Genomic DNA, 17,555 nt, shown 5'->3' with positions numbered 1-17,555 from the left:
AAGACAGTTTTCATGATAGTTTCATTTCTTTTGCTTGTTACTGCAATATATTACAAAGAAAATGTTGGAACAAGGTCTTCTACTGACATGCTTCTAGGGTCAGAGGCTGCCTCTGATTTAGAGAACCCTGCAGACAGATCCATTAAAATCCAGCTGGTTACTCAGAGCCCATAACGCAGAAACAACTCAGGCAAACCAGGCCAAATAACGTTACCAATCCCAATCATACACAGTCCTGTTTACTGTCACCCTTTGGTAGATGAGAGCAGACTTTCGCCTTCGGTACTGAATGGCTCTCAGAAGTCAGTGCCGACACCCACGGACCTGCCCGGGCATTCACCGCACGGCCCTACCGGGGCTGAGCCCACGTGCGCCTCAAATATGGATTTGCTGCAGTAACCATTGGTGTATTATGGATCCATAATGCAGAACGCACAGTGAAAAGCCTTTGGGTAAAGCTGGAAACCGTGCATATAAAACAGTTGCTCTTTATATCTTGTGTATTGGTTTTGTGGGTAAACAGCCTGTAAAATTGCATTTTTAAAATACAAATGTTTTCTTTAGTTACAGCAACACATAAAAGCGCTGGGAACTGGCAGACATAGCTCCTCCCAGTCTTGGAATTCAGAGATGAGCAAATGGATTTGTAATACCTTCTGCCCCCAAGCCAACAACCGATAATTGCTTCATTTCGCTTCCCACTTTTCAGCTAGGAGGGAATGCTGATGGTCAGGCTATGCATCTGTGGGAGCAGGGGCTGGTCTGTGGCAGAAGCACTGACAGAACCTTAAACACAGCAGAAACACTAGCAAATATTGGTACCAGCCGAATGCATGGGTAACAACGTCCCACTGTGCCTGAAGACAAACGAGCATGTGCTTGGGCACTTCACAGCACAAGGACGTGGACCCAATCAAAATCCATCTGAAATCAATAGGAAAGACATCCTTTGACTTTGGTGGACTGGATCGGGGCTGGAAGAGGGTTGTATTTGAGCCCAAAGTGCTGTTTGTATTTTCTACTCTTAAGTTTTTAATTTTCTTTACTCTTCTGGAGAAGAACGTCTCCAAAAGCAAGGTGTATCCCCCAGGGTGTACACAGAAGAAACAAGGCAGCTCCTCTGCTTAAGGCAGCCCCTCCTTTCCAAAACTCGGTCTGAATTTGAAACTGTTGGAAAGAACGTACAGAGGCAGAGAGAGAATGAAAATACAAAACAAGCAGCACTTCAGTGGATTTGCGTGATGGGAAAGGGACACCATGAAAATGACATGCTAAAGTTGACTGCACGAGCTCTCTGCCTCTCCTCCAGTGATTTCAGCACCATATTTGATCTGCAGTTAAGGTGGCCATTAAAAATCAAATCATATTCCATTTGGTTCATATTTTACCCTAAACAATAGCTGGTTCAGGTCTTGCAGGCTGAGTAATAGCGGGGTGAGACATGAAACAGGCAAAAACTGCTTCATTTCTATGCTTCCAGCCAAACAAAGAAGTGCTTGCAACAGCAAGAAAATAAGCCATACTTTAATTTGGAGAGTGGGAAGAGGAATTAGAGAAGTCATTGTTGTTCTATGACTCAAAAGTCAGTAAGCAGAACCTGGTTAGACTGTCACCACACTGGAGGATTAAACTTACATGAGTCCCTAAAAAACAGCATTGAAAGAGAAAGAGTTCTGCTTTGAAAGTGGTCTGAGACTAAAAAAACATTATCCATGATTCCCCCTTTCCAGTTTTATGAACACAGCTTGTTCATTTAAAGTAAGAGCTGCAGAACAGGCACTCTGCCAAAAGACAATGTGCACTGTCTCATAATTAATTCAGACCCATAGTCAGAAATTTTCACAGCTCTGGAAGGGAGCCCCATCCTGTTCCCATTTAAATCAGTTCTAGTGACTTCACTGGAAGCAGGCTGATGCCCATTATCTCTTGATAAAAGAAAGTAAAAATAACTGAAAAAATACAGATACGGGTATGTCTGTATGCTTGTTCTAGTTCAGTATTGTACATAGCAACAAACAAACCAAAATCACCCCCTCATCATGTTGCCATTATTGACTGATTATTTGCAGGGTCTTCCCTGGAACTTGTGCAGATTTATGAGGGAGTATTGCTATTTAAATTCGTCTTCCTTTTTTTTTTTTTAGCATGTAGGATAGGGTTTTCATGTGCTGTTAACACATAATACTGATGCCGGCATGGGTGGCAGTTGCGTAGGGTGACAGGATGGCACGTGAGTGCACGTTTGAGCCTATGTGGAACTTGGTCAGCTTTCAACTTGTTTTGGGACCTGCCTGTGAAACAAATCTGGGAGCTCTGTGCATGAATTCCCTATTATTTTTGTGATGGAGTTGCGTATGTATATGTGATACCAGTGCAATGTATCAAAACCACTGTGCTAAGTACATATCCCAGGCCATAGTCAATTTGCTTCAATGTTTCTCATCCTCTGATGTTTTTTTTCTTCTTCTATTTTTATGGTGCTCTACTTTCTGGCAGCGGCTGCCAGCTAAAATGAAGTGACTGCCCTTGTGCTCAGATCACACCGCCTGACAGGACAGCACATCCTCAGTCTCTGCTAGCATTTACTTACAAGCAATGCAATTCCCATCCTGCTTCCAAAAACACCCACAAAAGAAAACCTCCGTTTCCTTGTTTTTTAATTATGTATCTTTATATCGTTACGCTCAGGGGATAAACAGATTTTAAAAATCCTATTTCTGCCGTTTGTGTTTGAATTGTGAGGATAAGAAACATTCTTTTGTATTTGGCCTTAAGAGTGGGTAACTGCATTTGTGCATTTTTTACCTCTGCATTATAACGTTGACCCTTTTTTTATTTTTATGTATTTATTTTTTTTTTTAAGAATCTCATCGGTCTTGTAAGAAACAGTAAAAAGACCCTATGCTTAAGGAAGCAATCTATCTTCTGTTTTACAGACTTGCTTTTAAATAAAATATTTTTTGTTGTTTTTGTAATTTTACTTCCATGATCTTTTATATGGAAACCCTAGAATATCATTAATATAAAAGTCTGCCTAGGCTACCACTTCTCTATAATATGGCTCATGTAGTCCTCAGTGGGCAAGCGTCCTTGCTCTTCGGTCTCTTCCTTGGGAAGTGCTTCATTGGACCGGTGAAGAAGCCTCTCTTCCCGGTTCTTTATCCTCTGCTCCATCCTCTCTAGCTGCCGTTTGTACTGGTAGCGCTGCTGGAAGAGGTCCTTTGCATAGTCATAGAGCTGCATGTCCAAGTCATTGAGCTCCTCAATCCTCCGGATGGTGTCATTATCCACCTCCACCCCTCCTGCCCTGGTACTGTTGTACTGCATAAAGGGCCGGATGAATTTCAGATTAAAAGTTCTCTCAAACAGGTACTGAGTCTTTCTCTGGAACTCTGTCAGGCCAAAGAAGGCCATGTCTTTGAGGTTCTTTTTTGCGCTCTCCAGCAGGATCTGTGCTCGCTTGTTCTCTGGGATGAAGGACATGTTGTAGCAGCCCACTAAGCTCAAGTCAGCCAACATCCTCACTTGGCGGTTGTTGGCCAAATTATACGGGCAATCCATGAACTCCTGTAGCGTGCAGCCTGACCAGTCCGTGCCTTCATAGCACGACGGCAGCTCTTCAGGAGTTGGTGTCCTGCCATCACACATGTGCAAGGAGGTCTTCCAAGTAGCTCCTCGTTGGACGTGACGCCATTCGCTGAGGTAACGAGATACGGGGTCTCTCAGCAGTGTGATGTAGTAAAATTTTCTACAAGAACAAGAGAAAATAAAATAAATATTTTGCTAGTAACAACAAAGATGCTAGGCAAGCTGAGATCTAGTGCAGATATCAAAAACACAAGAGTAAATTAACACTACAGCATCCATTCCACTGTACTCTTGGATTATTTTCTTCTTGCAATATCTCACATGAAGTAGCTTGTGCAACATTAGACCCATGTTCCATTTTCTCATTGCCCGCCATTTTAGTCTTGTCAAGTAGTAACGCTTTCACCGGGACATCCGTTTCCAGCAACAGACTGCAATGTCAGAACCAATCATCAGGATTCAACTGATCTACCAGCCTCAGAGAGCAACTGTGACTTTGGGGACCGCCTGGCCTTTCACACGAGCATGCGCCCTCTGAATCAGCCAGGGCTTGCTCTGCAGGACAGACCAGCAACTGCTCTGCTTATGGGCTGGGACGATCATTCTCACTTTGTGCAGATGCTGAGCAGGACACCTACTGCTTGATTGATCTGGCTGCTGAGCTGAAATTTGGGAGTCTGCACTGAGTAGCAGGATAACACCACAGGAACATAAGCGAAAAATAATGGGAAATCGGGAATGCAATATGCTGTGTAGAAAGAGAAGGCACGAGTTGACAACCAGCAATAGTAGCAATGGTTTATCCTCATTTCAGCTAACCTGCTATCGATTCAAACAAACCGAAGACACGCTTTTGATACATGAGACTAAAAAGGGTGAAAAAGCAAGACAATCGGGAGGAACACACATAGTGACATGGGGCATTCTTGCTGTTCCAAGTATAACGAAGTTCTCCCTTGAACTGAAAATGTGATCGCTGTCTTGTACAGAGAGACCCTCCAGCTTCAGCCCACCCTGAGCCTGGATAAAGTTCTGGGATTGATAGCAATGGCAGTCTGCAACAGCCTTCTCCAGGCAGAGGGAAATGGGCCCTTTTTTCCCTAACTTCCAGTAGTTCGGACTACGGTGTCCCCAGGTGTTTCTAGAACAAGGAAACACCCTCTCTAGTTGCCAAAGCTGACAGGGAATTAAATCCACATGTGCTCCAAGTGCATGGGGCTGTGTGACACTGTGTACAAATGGGAGCACCTGGCTTTGGCAGGGTAACACACTCATGCTACTGGAAATATCTCATATGGGGGGGTGTTGGATTCATTTCCCCACCAGAAATGCATCTTTGGAATGTTGCTATGGCTCGCTGCCCTGCCAGCATGGCTTGGGAGAGCTGAAAGTGATGGCTGTTATGAGGGCACTGCACAGGTTTTTGAGGAAAAAAAAAAAGTAATAAAAATCTGCTTTGGCTAATTTTAACACACCCATCTTTTCCTAGCACCTTCAGTATTATCTGTCCTAGCAGTAACCTAAGTTACTGCAATAAGAGTAGTTTAGTTTTAAGAAAATACATCAAAGACATTGCCTGGGAAGTCTGATTTTAAGGAACGTTTGCTTTCCCAATTTATCATTATCTTGCTGAAGGGTTTTTCCAAAGCAGTACATTTTGGTCTTTCCAACAATGGCAATGGATGTCCACTCAGGCTTCAATGCCTCTCCCGCTTTTTGCCTTCAAGAACTGGGGATGGCAAAAACATTTGCTATGTTTGGAAACTTTTCCATCTCTCTTCATAGCAGAGGTACCACGCTAGTCAGTAAGGCTGTCTAGTACTGTCTGTGGACAGGGAGAGGGGAGGAAGAAGGGGAGCAGAGAGAAACACTTCCCTTAAATTCACCTCTTTTTCCTTCATTTACATTGCAGCCTGTAATGATTCAACTACCCAGACTGGGATGCAGCTACGATTTATATAGACAGTACTAAGAAACCTCTAACAGATGGGGATAAAATATGACAGTGGAAGGAAAAGGAAAGCAATGATGAATGCCAGATGTTCAAGCAACAGACATTGATGCTAAACAGTACCAGCATTTTTGACTTGTGAACTGCAGTGGACTTTATTTACACCAATGTAATCCAAAGGTTGCATTTTCTCCCCGAAGCAGTTTGAAGCCAGTTATTATTATGTGGCTTACAGAAGCAACTAGAAGTTTCACCTAAGATCAGGGACTCATTTCTGAGGTACCCAAAGACACAGGAGGAGCTGATTCCTGTCCATACCTGCCGTCTACACAAGTATGGATAGGGAAAAAAAAGAAGAATTAGTATCTGCATTTTGCTGACAGGGGAACCACAAATATTAAATAATGTGCATAAAGTCAAATGGGTGTCTGTGGCAGAGCTGGCATGAATTGGATTCCTGTAAGCCTGAGTCCAGTTTGTCTTCTCTCTCTCTCTGTTTAAACTTTAGGAGTCTATTCATAAATCAGATTAATAAATACCATGCAAAGCTTCTAGGGTCCTTTGAAACAGAGACAGCTTAAACAGGACATAGATTGAAAAAAGGTTAAGGAGTAAGTATTTCTTTCTTCACACCTGCACTATAAGAGCTATTATCTTAGTTGAGGCGATATGCTGGTAAATATTTTACCACGAGCGATCTCTCTCTAAGATTCATCTCAGTGAATAGAAAGCATAGGAAAATAGGTTACGATTTCTGAAATTATACTGAATTTGATGTGCCCCTTTTCAGGTCTGTCGCAGAGAAAAGTGCTTGAAGGAGGAGAGCTTGCCTCCTAACACAGAAATAAGATATATCTTTGGAAACTAGAATAAAGGCGGTGGAACCAGGTCCCTGGAGGTAGTTTAGGAAGCTGTCCCAATGGGGCATAAAAAACCAGCCCAAAACCAGAGACTGCAATGCAAAAGAATAGCTTAATCTGCCCAAGTTGAGACGCACCGTTGACATACTGAAAGTTATGCTCCCAAACCTGTATTTAGCTTTCTGGAGGGACACTGGTTTCAGAGGTGCGGATTTCCTCAGCTCTCAGGAAAGTGAACAGCATACCTTTAAGAAGACTGGGGCCTCAGGAACCAGAGACATGAGCCACTTTGATATAGACGAATGACCATGGAAGTATTCATCCAAGGTACTTAAGACACTTAAGTTTCCATTCTCAAACTCTAACTTGGGGATTGCCTTTAAGTTCAGAGAAAAGTTAGATATCTCTCTAAAGCATCACCCATTAGCAGCATCGTTATTAACACTGCGAGCCAGAAAGTCGGGGGATCTTTGCGCCAGCATGGCTAAGAACACAGGCAGTGCCACTTGTCAGCAGTGGCTCGAAATTTATGAGGAACCACATGACTGGTAGGTTCTCTTTTGTCATCGGAGATAAAATAAACCCATAAAATACACGCAGCTGTGAGTGCCCTTCCTTTCAGCATGGTGCCCCAGACAGCTACTTAACTTAAGTATTCCTAAAGGCTCATTTCAGAAGTGTGGTCTTCTCCTAGCCCAGATGGTTCCACTCAATACTGCCTCATAAAAAACCCAAACAGCCCCAGTTTGGGCATGCAATGCCAAGTCTCACCGGCCTTCCTGGAGTTAACAAGTTTGAGCAAGAAAAACGGACACTCTAGTTAGTACGATATTTCTCTTCCCTGGGCAGAACAGCATTACTACTCTTGCAGGCTCCCCTTCTACATATCCATGGGGTTGTGATCCCCAGCGGACAGAGAAAAGCAGAAGCCAAAGTCACACCTCTGCCTTTCTCTGCATTATTGTCCCTGGCAGTCCCAATGTGAAAATCCACCTGAAGCTCCCTGGGCTGTTTGCAACTTCAGCAATGAAACTCGGATGTACATGCGAGCTGCACAGCTTTGTCTGAGGAAAGAATCACTAGCGTATTTATTAAACGGAGCAAAATGAAATCATGTTTTTGATAGACAACCCTGTATTAGAACTGAAGTTTCAGGGAGAAAAAAAAATCCGATATTAGCAATGAAGGGCAATCTTGCGGTTGTAGTACACAAATGAATTCAGGAAACTTGAGTCTAAGTACCCCTTCTGTCAAAATCAGCCTATGTGCCCCAGACAAATCTCTCTCTCTCTGCCTCTGTTTCCCATGTGTGAAGGGCTGACAATGTCTCCTTTGTCTATCTTGGCAACTCAAAACATAACATCTTTTGGAGCAGGAACCCTCTCCTTCAATGATTATGCAAAGCCCCTGTTTCAGCATGGATTGAGGTCAGAGGACAATAGTTAACTTGAGGCATATTTTCATGACACAGGCGTCAGGGGCACTGCTGCCCTACAGGATTCCCACCCCGGACCTCTCCATCCCATTCTCTCGTAGCAGCACAAAGCAGCCTCAGTTTTGCCAGCAGAGCTTTCTTTTTTTTTTTTTTTTTGCAGGGCTGTGCTGCAATTGCAGTCACTGAGCAGATCTGGGTTAAAAATAACCCTTTCTTGCAGACATGAGGGAGTGGCTGAAGCCCCCATTTAGTAATATTCTGCCTTAATTCCTGTCAGCAGGTTCCTCAGCTAATGAAGGGGAAATGAAACCCTTCTTCCTCTAAAAAAACAATTCCTTCTCTTTTGTTAATAACCAGTCAACATAATTCTGATAAAGTGGCAGATTCTAAATACGATGCTATTATCTCTCTTCAGTTCATTTCCATTTATGCTTTCCTACACCACTATTCGATACACCCTTCTTACTTCCCGCTGCTGGTGTCTAAAATCTGTCAAGAACTGCTTATTTGACTGTGCAATCCCCTATTCTTTGCTGTGATTAAATGCTTCCCTCCCACACAGCCAAAATATCTTATTTTTTATTTCTACAGGTTATTCACTGAGCTTTCAAGCATCCATCACGTGAAAAGCAAAATTTATAATAAGTCCTTCTTGACTACTGTGGTGGCCTTCCATCAGATAAAGAGCAAAATAAGGATAGCCACTTCCAATCTTACGTGCTTCATCCTGCCTGCTGGGAGGGGGAAGGGGAAACAAGCTGCATAGGTCAGCTTCAACCATATAACCCCAATCTGTCAAAGCAACATGCCCCCAGGCTACAATTTTTCTACTGCTAAAGAAAAAAATAATAATAATAAAAAATCTTTCTATGTCCTTGCTGAATTAACTGAACTGAACAGGGTGTCTGCCAGCTTGCAGGAATGAGAAACACTCTGTTTGGTTTAAAAGAAGTAGCAATGTCAAATTTAGAGTTGATTTAAGGCATCTTTGTAAGCCAAGCCCGTGTATTACGCACTCCTCAAATCATTTGTGAGGGTCCTTATTCAATTCATACCGGCTCTCTCTGTAAATAGTTTATCGCTAAACCAACTAGTGACTTTGCCTCCCAGCAGTGACAGGAAGACGTGCACCCACCCTGCTGGTAGTCTGCAGGGACCAAGGAAAGAAGAACGGGAGTAGCCAGCACCCCTACTGTGATCACTTAAAGCCTCACCTTGCAGAGACCATTAAGGGGATCATTAGGTAACAGTTATCTCCACTGAAAATGGACAGTGTATCCTAAAGGAGCAGTTCCAGCGATCGCTTACAGGTAAATAAGTAAAGGTGAGTCAGGTGTCTCTAATGATGAATGAGCTGAGAATGTGACAGATGGAAGTTTATAAGGAATTTGTATTCTTATTATAAAGTCATGCTAAATGTTACCTAAAAAATAACAGACGTATGAAAATCTCTTCTACCCTTCTGCACAGAGCCACAAAACGACCTTCTGCTGAGGTGGGAAACACTGGGGTGCAGAACGCGCTCCAGCCAACCTCAGCACTTGCTTCAGTAAAAGTTGCCTCCTGCCTTATTTACCATCAGCACACCAAACCCCTGCTTACTGCTTTTACAGCCAAAACTTGGGAAGACTCCACTTATTTCCCTATTTTTTTACTCTACAGTCAGATTTCTTGCATAGCAAAACACACTCTCAGTTAGAGATTGGAATTTAATATATGTACAATGATTACTTCCTTTGGTAGCAAATAGCCCTAATTTTCCTCAGTCTGTTTCCTCTCATCTGGTGTTCATTTAGACTCTTCCTGCATTTCACACACAATAAACTCTTCAGCCCTTTAAAAGTAATAGAAAAAGAAAGAAACCCCCAAACAAACAAATAAATAAACAAGTCTCTTCTGTCCCCTATGTTTAAATAAAGGTTGCCACACAAACCACCAAAAGCCAAGAAACTGAATAGCAAAGCCAAGCCTCCAGTACGCAGACTGGGTAAACACCTACATCAATGGTTTTCTCTTCCAGTAAAGGGGGGGTGTCTTTACAGCAAGCCGTGCTTGCTTTGGTAACTGGGTTTGTTTCGCACAGTTGTGTTTGTCTTGCCTGATGGTCTCCGCTCTTGGGACTCCGCTGCATTAAAAGATAGGATGTTTTGAAATGTAACAGCCAACCGTTACCCAGCCTCTGCTCACCCTCCACATCTTCACTCACAGACTCTTCCCAGGGTCCATTTTCGCCATGGGCTAATTCCCAGTGCAGCGATGCCGGGTCATGCTGTTGGCAGCCCCCTGAGAGCGAACCCCTACAAGCAACCCTCGGGCTGCTTCGGGAGTTGGAGGCAGAAGAGAATACTCAAGTTGACAAGCTTTTCTTCCAAGTGGAAAAAATAAACTCTCCCGGACTCTCTTGGCTGGACGCAATCCGAAGCACAGGTTTCTAAACATACAGGGGCGGGTTTCAGCAGGTAAAACTGGGGGTCTCAGCGCAGCTACCCCTTCTTGAAAAGGAAGCAGAGTTGTGGGGAGGCTACACCCTTTCACAATTTGGCTGTATTTTTGAGAGTGTTTAAACCAAAAGCTGCTATATGAATGCCTGTCTGTGTGTGGATGGATTCTCCAGAAACCACTCGCCTGCTTATCCTAATTGCAGGCATATGCAAAGCGGAGTCTCGCATGTCACAGCAGCTCCAAGGAACCACGAATAATTGATCTGCACCCCCGGATCCTGTTAAGGCAATGGCAGAGTAAGAAGGGCTGTTCTTCCAGGATAGCTTAAATGCAGTTTAATACAAAAACATATATTCCTCCATTCCCAAGAAAGGGGTTTCAAAGCAGATTTGGGAGTCTGTGGAAGACCCTGGATTAGCAACCCAGCGTCTCAGCACCTGCTGGGTGCTCGGAGCTTTGGCTCCCCGCTGACATGACATGTCTAACTCCCTCTGAAACACAGGATAGGGTGTGAGCACCAGCAGCCCCCGAAAAATGAGCACCTCAGTAGCTGGCAATGTCTGTACGGCTTTTGGGGCTGCAGCCTTACCTGCTGCCCTTCCAGTTCACACTTACTGGCCAGGAGAATTGCAGCTGGACTAGGTGACCATCGTAGGTCCCTTCCAACTGAACTATTCTATCCTATTCTGTTCTATTCTAAAACCTCTTGGGGAAGAACAGATTACAAATGGAGAAACAGAGTCAATTCTAATGCCAGCAGCTACAACGATACTGGCTGAGGGTGTAAGTAGATCTGTACTGGCTTTCAGAGTGTAAATGAACCTGGGATTACTTAGGTCTGGTCTTTTGGATATAAATGGCTGTAGAGTCAGAATCTATTGCATACTTCTATCTTTTAGCAGGAATTGAAATGTGTTATATTCATTAAGTATACACTTAAAAATACCAGTACTATTTAACTCTGAGTCAAAAAAATAATTTAACTGTGAGTAGGCCTGCCACACCTCTCTTTTTTCCCCGGTGTATTTCACATAATGTGGAGGATGAACGTTTCGCCACCCTGGTGATACAGCCTTTCATCATACCATGAACGGTCACGCTGCAGTGCCAGCCAGGCAGTGTGAAGCTCCTGCGTGTGTGTACCTGTGTGTACCAAACACAGCACATCTTTCTTGCAAAGGCAGTAGAAAAGATAACAGAAACTGACAGTGAAGAAGGAGACAAAAGAGCAAGCAGCAGCTTAAGCATTTCACAAGAGCAACAACCAGCCTTCCATCTACTCAGAACAACTTTAAACAAAAGCTCCCCTTTTGGTGTTCACAAGACACGCACAGGCTCTGAGTCACAGCTTTAAAAACATGGGATAGAGTCAAACACAACTGCGAGGGCCTTCTCCAGCCCGGTGGTGAAGAAACCTGCAGACATGAAACCAAGGAAAAGATCAGTTTGTGTGCTCGATCTGGACACCCTGAGGCAATCCAGATTTTGGAATCTGCAGGAGCGATAACGCTGTGTCTGCATTCGCCTCTGTACACACAGTGGCTGCAGCACAGTAACAGCTCAATGTGAGATGTCTCTATTTAAAGCTGACCTACAAAGAAAGGTAGGTCTACAAAGCAGTAGTTGGAATACTATTACGTATATATTCCTTTTACATAGATATTCCGTCTGAATTATACTGGCAGAGCTGGAGTGGAGGTAGAAAGGATGCAAGTCAGCCCCAAGGGCAGATGGGTGAAACCGTGGTTTGTTAGAAAGCTGGGAGGACACACGTAGCCTCGATACCCACCTTGGGAATGGCAGTATGATACAGCCTATTCTGTACTGCTGAGATACATATGGTAATATAAGGGAGCATTTTATGTCTGGAATGAAACGCAGCATCGCGAAAGGTATGGTTGGGTATTAGCAATATACTACTAATAGGCTTTTACCCAGGAAACAAGTATGGTCCTATCACCCTCACATCTCACGACTGGTTTATATCCAATTAGCAGAATAGACACAGACTATGAGTTTTAACAACATCTCTGCTTTTCAAGAAAATTGAGCTGCTGTGTAAGCACAAGAATTTCCTGTTGCACTGTCTCCTGCAAACAAGTTAATCTAAAAAAAGATACATGACATGTTATGAACCTTAGGAGTGAACCGCCAGTTCATTTTTCAAAATGACAGATGTGATGAAAACTGGCCAAAGGCTCGGAAAAAAAAAGTGGGGGTCAGGGTGAGGGGAGCAGATGGGGGTGGAGAGGAAGGCATTCCAGAGCCCTCTGGAGCCTTGGACTCCTCTAGGACCCATTAAAAGCTTATGTTACTTGCAGCATTTATAAACAAGTGCTTTCTTTTGCCATCATAACCTTCCTCATATCAAGCGCTTAGGAAGTGTTGACTGCTGTCTTCTACTGAAGCAAGGCACCAAAAATGACGGCAAGTTACAAATCAAATACCTCTGATTTATTACCTTTCCCAAGTTTGAGGAGGTTTGTTGTGATTCCTAAGTGACCTTAGTAAACCCACTAATCAATAGCACATCTGAATGCTGAGGGACTGCAATGGAAAGTTTCCCTGCCAGAAGGATTACATCAGTGCTGGCAGAGGCCAGACAGTAGAAATGTGGACCGCAACCCATACCTATTCTTTGCATTCTTTTGCTTTTATTATTGCCCCTGCTGTCATCAAAGTAGGAAATTTCAGGATGAAAAAACACTGCCATTCTCCATATGAAAAATTTTCACTCCCTTCACTTACTGGCTCTTTCACAGAGACTTTCGTTTCTATTGATTTTAGCATTACACAAAATACAGATTTTAGTAACACATTACAGCTGTATTTACTATAAAATATTTGCTACCAGGGTACTGTACCCACTATTTTTTTGAGTTTCTCCCTGTATGTTAGGCACAATAGAATCGAGCAAGAAACAAATCAACCCCTGAAGAGCAATGAGACATTTGCAACGAGACACTGAACTTTTCATCTCTGCGTCAGAGACCAATCTGCGCTGGATAGGTAGCATAAGATCGCAGTTTTCACCCTATCACTAGCTAGGTTAAGTGGAAAACATCTGGGGTCTCATTCTAGCTCCAGGGGGCAACTGCTGTCCCCTAATAAACTGCCAGTGCAGGCTGCCATGTTAGCAGGGAGCCTGAACTATTTAAGTCTCCCCATTGTCATCGGGACGGAGATGCCCCGGTTCTGCACGGAAATCTGCACAGCTTCGTACTGTCTTTGCCCTGGGAAGAGAGAGAATGCCAGGGATTCAGCCTCCCCAGGTGTCAAGATGGATACAATGAATAAAACAAGCGCATATTTTACCTAATGGTAAATGGGATTTCTGCATCTGATGCCCGCACGCTTCAGGACACAGAAGAAAGAACCATCGAGATATTGCCACACAAAAAAGAAAACCAGAAGCAAGATGAAATAGTGCAAAGACAAAGCAGAAGTAACTGTGCAATATGCAAAGGTATTTATCCGAATCAGCTGCAAACAAAGCAGACAGGCTGGAATTTGCATTTTCTTTTGAACTGTAAGCCAGCTTCTCCTGTGAATCACAGGAGCTCCACTGGCAGTGAGATTCAAGGAAGATTCAAGAAACGTGTAACAGCATGATAGACAGGAAGTATGTCTCCTTGAAGAAGATTAAATTATAAAGAAACCATACAGGAAGATTAAGGGAACAAGAGTAGTCAGAGGAGCAGATATCGATCGCTTAAGCAGGACAATTGAATTCCTCGGCCACTGCCTGCCTCATCCCAAAGGGATGCAGTATTTGAGTCAGGCAGCTGCAACTGCAACACAGACACCCGTGAGTTGCTTGCCGATCAATCTTGTTCCAATCAAAAATTGATGGATGGCTACTCTTATTGATCAGAGTGGGAAGACTAAGGAAACAGAATCGAGATGCACAGAATTTTGAAACTAGATTGACACGTCTTGGACATACAAGTAAACATTATAACTTCCAACCAGCCAGGGTACATCAAGAAACCAGACATCCCAAGGAAGGAAAACACAAAGAGCAGCACAGCCCATTCCTGGAAGCAGCCACAGTGCAAGCTGTAGCAAGGACTGCTTTCCAAAGAGCTCCTCTGCGAGCCACGTAGGGCTGCTAGCGGAAGGGAACTACTGCCCAGCCAAGAAGATCAATATCTACATCCTGCCACACGCCCAACAGCATGAGAGAGGTGACCGGTCCTAATTCCATTTACCCAGTTCCTTCTAAAAATTCGTACTGGAAGAGGTTCCCGCACTGCTGCTTTTCTCGCAGATAGTCATATTAGTGGCTTACAGAGAGTACCAAAGCTCCCTCTTCTCAATTAACTGACTCTCCCTTGCTCAGGAATAGCAGATGCTGTCAAGCCACAAATAGATAATCCTCAAGAAAGCCGAGCTACTAATCAGTCACTTTTACATTTAAGATCACTTGGAGTTGCCACTGCCTTATACTGTTTTTCTAATTAATTGCACTGGAATGCACTTAAGCAAGCCCCGGATCAAAGAATCAACTGCAGAGATTGAAATAAATCCTGTCTGTGTTGCTAATGCCTTGGAAATGGATGACTTGCTAAGCATTCAAAATCCCGGGTACCAATGGTTTAAAACTACAGATAGTGTGAGACACTTTCAAAGGAATAGTTTTAAGAATAAAAAGGAAAAAGCTGCCTTCATTTGCTCATAAAAGACAATTAAACAAAGGCAATTGTTCAACTAATTTATTGTGAAGTTTGTGTATCTTAAGTTCCTTATTCTCCACTTTCCTATCACCAGAGATCACAGTACGGGAGTGTCAATTTTCATTACAACAAAACTTTATCATCGTTACAGATTTCTTTTTTTTATTCGCTTTTATGAAGGATTGAAATCTTTTCAAAATAATGATAAATAAAAATGACTGGGGATGGATGTGTTACCAGTTGGTGCAATAAATCACTGTCTCTTCCTGCATGAGTCTCTCTCTCATGGCTTGAATATCATCAGAATGCCTTTGATTGATTTACAATTTAGTAATCCAGCCATCATCATCCATAATTCCACAATAAACCACGCCACTTAATGTAGCTGTTACAGATGTTCAGAAGTTCATTCCCTGCCTTTTAGGAGGTGATAGCTAGACAGCAGCTGCAGACACCAGGATTAGCTGGGGAAGAAAAATCTGTCTTCAGCACAGGAAAACATCCCATTTTCCTATAACAATGCCCTGTCTTTAAAGCTGCAAGACATGCTGCCAACCTTGATATAGCCAGGTTCAATTATTAAACACCAAGTATCTATATGCATATAGGCACCCCCTTTGCCAGTTGGCAGGAGTAACAAGATCCCTGGCTTCTGTCGAAAACACATTATTTCCTGGGAAATCAAGACATCACTAAAAGCCGTATGCAACAAATCCATCAAAGGGTACGCAGCGAAAAGCAACTGATCTCACACAGGCCATGCCAGCATTAAGAAACCCACGCTGCAGTGCATTCTGCGTGTGGCACAGCATCCAGAGTCGGGCCTTAGGATGTGCTTAGAGTTTGCTCTTAAAACCACCCCAGAAGGTGCTGAGGCTGGCAGGAAGGGCTGCAGCCCGATGAAGAGGGTGCTATTCATTATGCTGTTAGTGTTAGCAATACCAGTCCTTCCTGACAGCACAACTGGAGACTTCGTGGCCATCATGACTCATTTTTTCACAAATTACTGATCTGGAAACAGTGGATTAATTCTTGCCTTCAACTTCTTTTGCTTGAGCCTGAAAACAACACAGCATGAGCTGGCCCGCAATTAACCCTTTTATTAATACTGTTTCTTAAAGAAAGGGAAAATACATAGCACGCACAGTACGCGGTGCAGGTATTTTACACCAAACGGCACTAGTACCCTCTGCCAACCTCAGCAGCCACAGTTCATTTAAAGCAGGCATACAGAAATACCCAACAAGGACTGTCAAAGTGATGGTCTGGGTCACAGAAACAATTTCTCTCCTAAGTGAATCACCACACTGAGGAAGCTAACAAAGACTGCAAAATTCATTAGCCGAGCAGTGCTGGAAAGGTCTGCTCTAGATCCATCAGTGATCCCTCCCGGCCAGCCAGCATCCTGTCGCTGACAGTGACCTGTCCCAGGCGCTGTCGAGAGAGGTGCAAGGAACAGCAAAGCTATTTCTAATTACAGGAACCCTCTTGTTTCCTCTTAGCTGCACTGGCAGGAATCACAAATCAAACTTGTGGGTTGTGTCTGCAGAGGGACATTTGAGCCTTCGAAATGTTAACAACCACAGGATTTCGCTGTTGGGTGATCCCCTTGGTCAATATATTATGAGGCTGAAAGAGTTAGCAAATCGGAGTGAATTTCAGGTCCAATGAAATACCAAGTAGGTATTTCACAGGGACAGCCCCCCTGGACTGTGAAGAAGGGATATCATGCCCTAACAAACCATGGGCTCTTCTGCTTCTAAGGGTGGTAAATGAGATCCCTTGCCCTGTGGCTAGCAGAGCACTTATGACTACCAGAAAAGTGACTATGTGTTGAATGTGATTTTGAAAAGCAGCTTTTTGATGACTAAATCCTTGAGAGACTTTTTTTTTTCTTTTAAAAAAATACAGGCTAATGTTATTGCCTCACCTTCCATTTGAAGGACTCTGGAGGTGTTCTAGCTGGTTGAAAGGCAACCAAGCTCCTCCGCAGCTCTACTGCAGATAAGTCTAATTATGTGCTTAAAAGTGTACGTTGCGATTCCCCAAAGCGCTGCTTTCAACTCAGAAAATCCCTTTGCATCTCTCCAAAGAAAGCGCACAGTGGGACTATTCCTCCTACTTCTATTGCGGCCTGGGAATACCCCTAACATGCCAGTGCAAAGGGAAAACCCAGCTCTCCCCCAGGCCCAGCCCAGCTCCCGCTAGATGGCACCTGCCCGCTGCTGAATGTCACCTGCAGCTGGCAGCACTGCTCGCCGCTCCGGCAGGGAGGGGAGGCTCTCCTTATGGCAGTATTTTTCTTCCCTTCTCGTGGGATTTGTTCTGTCTTACATATTAAGGCCACAAATGCAATTTCATTTAATTGGGCTGGTGGGGGAGGACGACGATGGGACTCTATAATTGTGAATATTTCCCTTTCCATACCGTGGCTGGAGGCAGCGATGCCGGCGTGCCACCCAACAGCACCCCATGCTACACTGAACTCGCCGCAACCGGGTACCAACCGCAGCCGCTGATGGGGTGGCAGAACCAAGTCTGAGGGCCGGCACAAGCGCCTCCTCCCAAGGCGATTCTCTGCACACACAGCTTTCCTTCCAGAG

General features: G+C 43.9%; 1 protein-coding gene across 1 annotated transcript in view; it reads right to left on the bottom strand.

Moving 5' to 3' along the window:
* Positions 1-1,534: 1,534 nt before the first annotated feature.
* The window catches only part of HS6ST1 (heparan sulfate 6-O-sulfotransferase 1), a 196,579-nt gene continuing 180,558 nt past the window's right edge, over positions 1,535-17,555 (bottom strand). The window contains exon 2 of the mRNA XM_082486982.1: positions 1,535-3,748. Within this exon, the coding sequence (XP_082343108.1) occupies positions 3,040-3,748 (709 nt within the window). The 3' untranslated portion in view covers positions 1,535-3,039. The remainder of the gene's footprint in view (positions 3,749-17,555) is intronic.

This window comes from Vanellus vanellus (assembly GCF_965231255.1).
Source record: "Vanellus vanellus genome assembly, chromosome: 8".
Lineage (NCBI taxonomy): Eukaryota > Metazoa > Chordata > Aves > Charadriiformes > Charadriidae > Vanellus > Vanellus vanellus.
The sequence above is the reverse complement of the archived record's forward strand: the minus strand, read 5'-3'. Positions and strand labels throughout refer to the sequence as shown.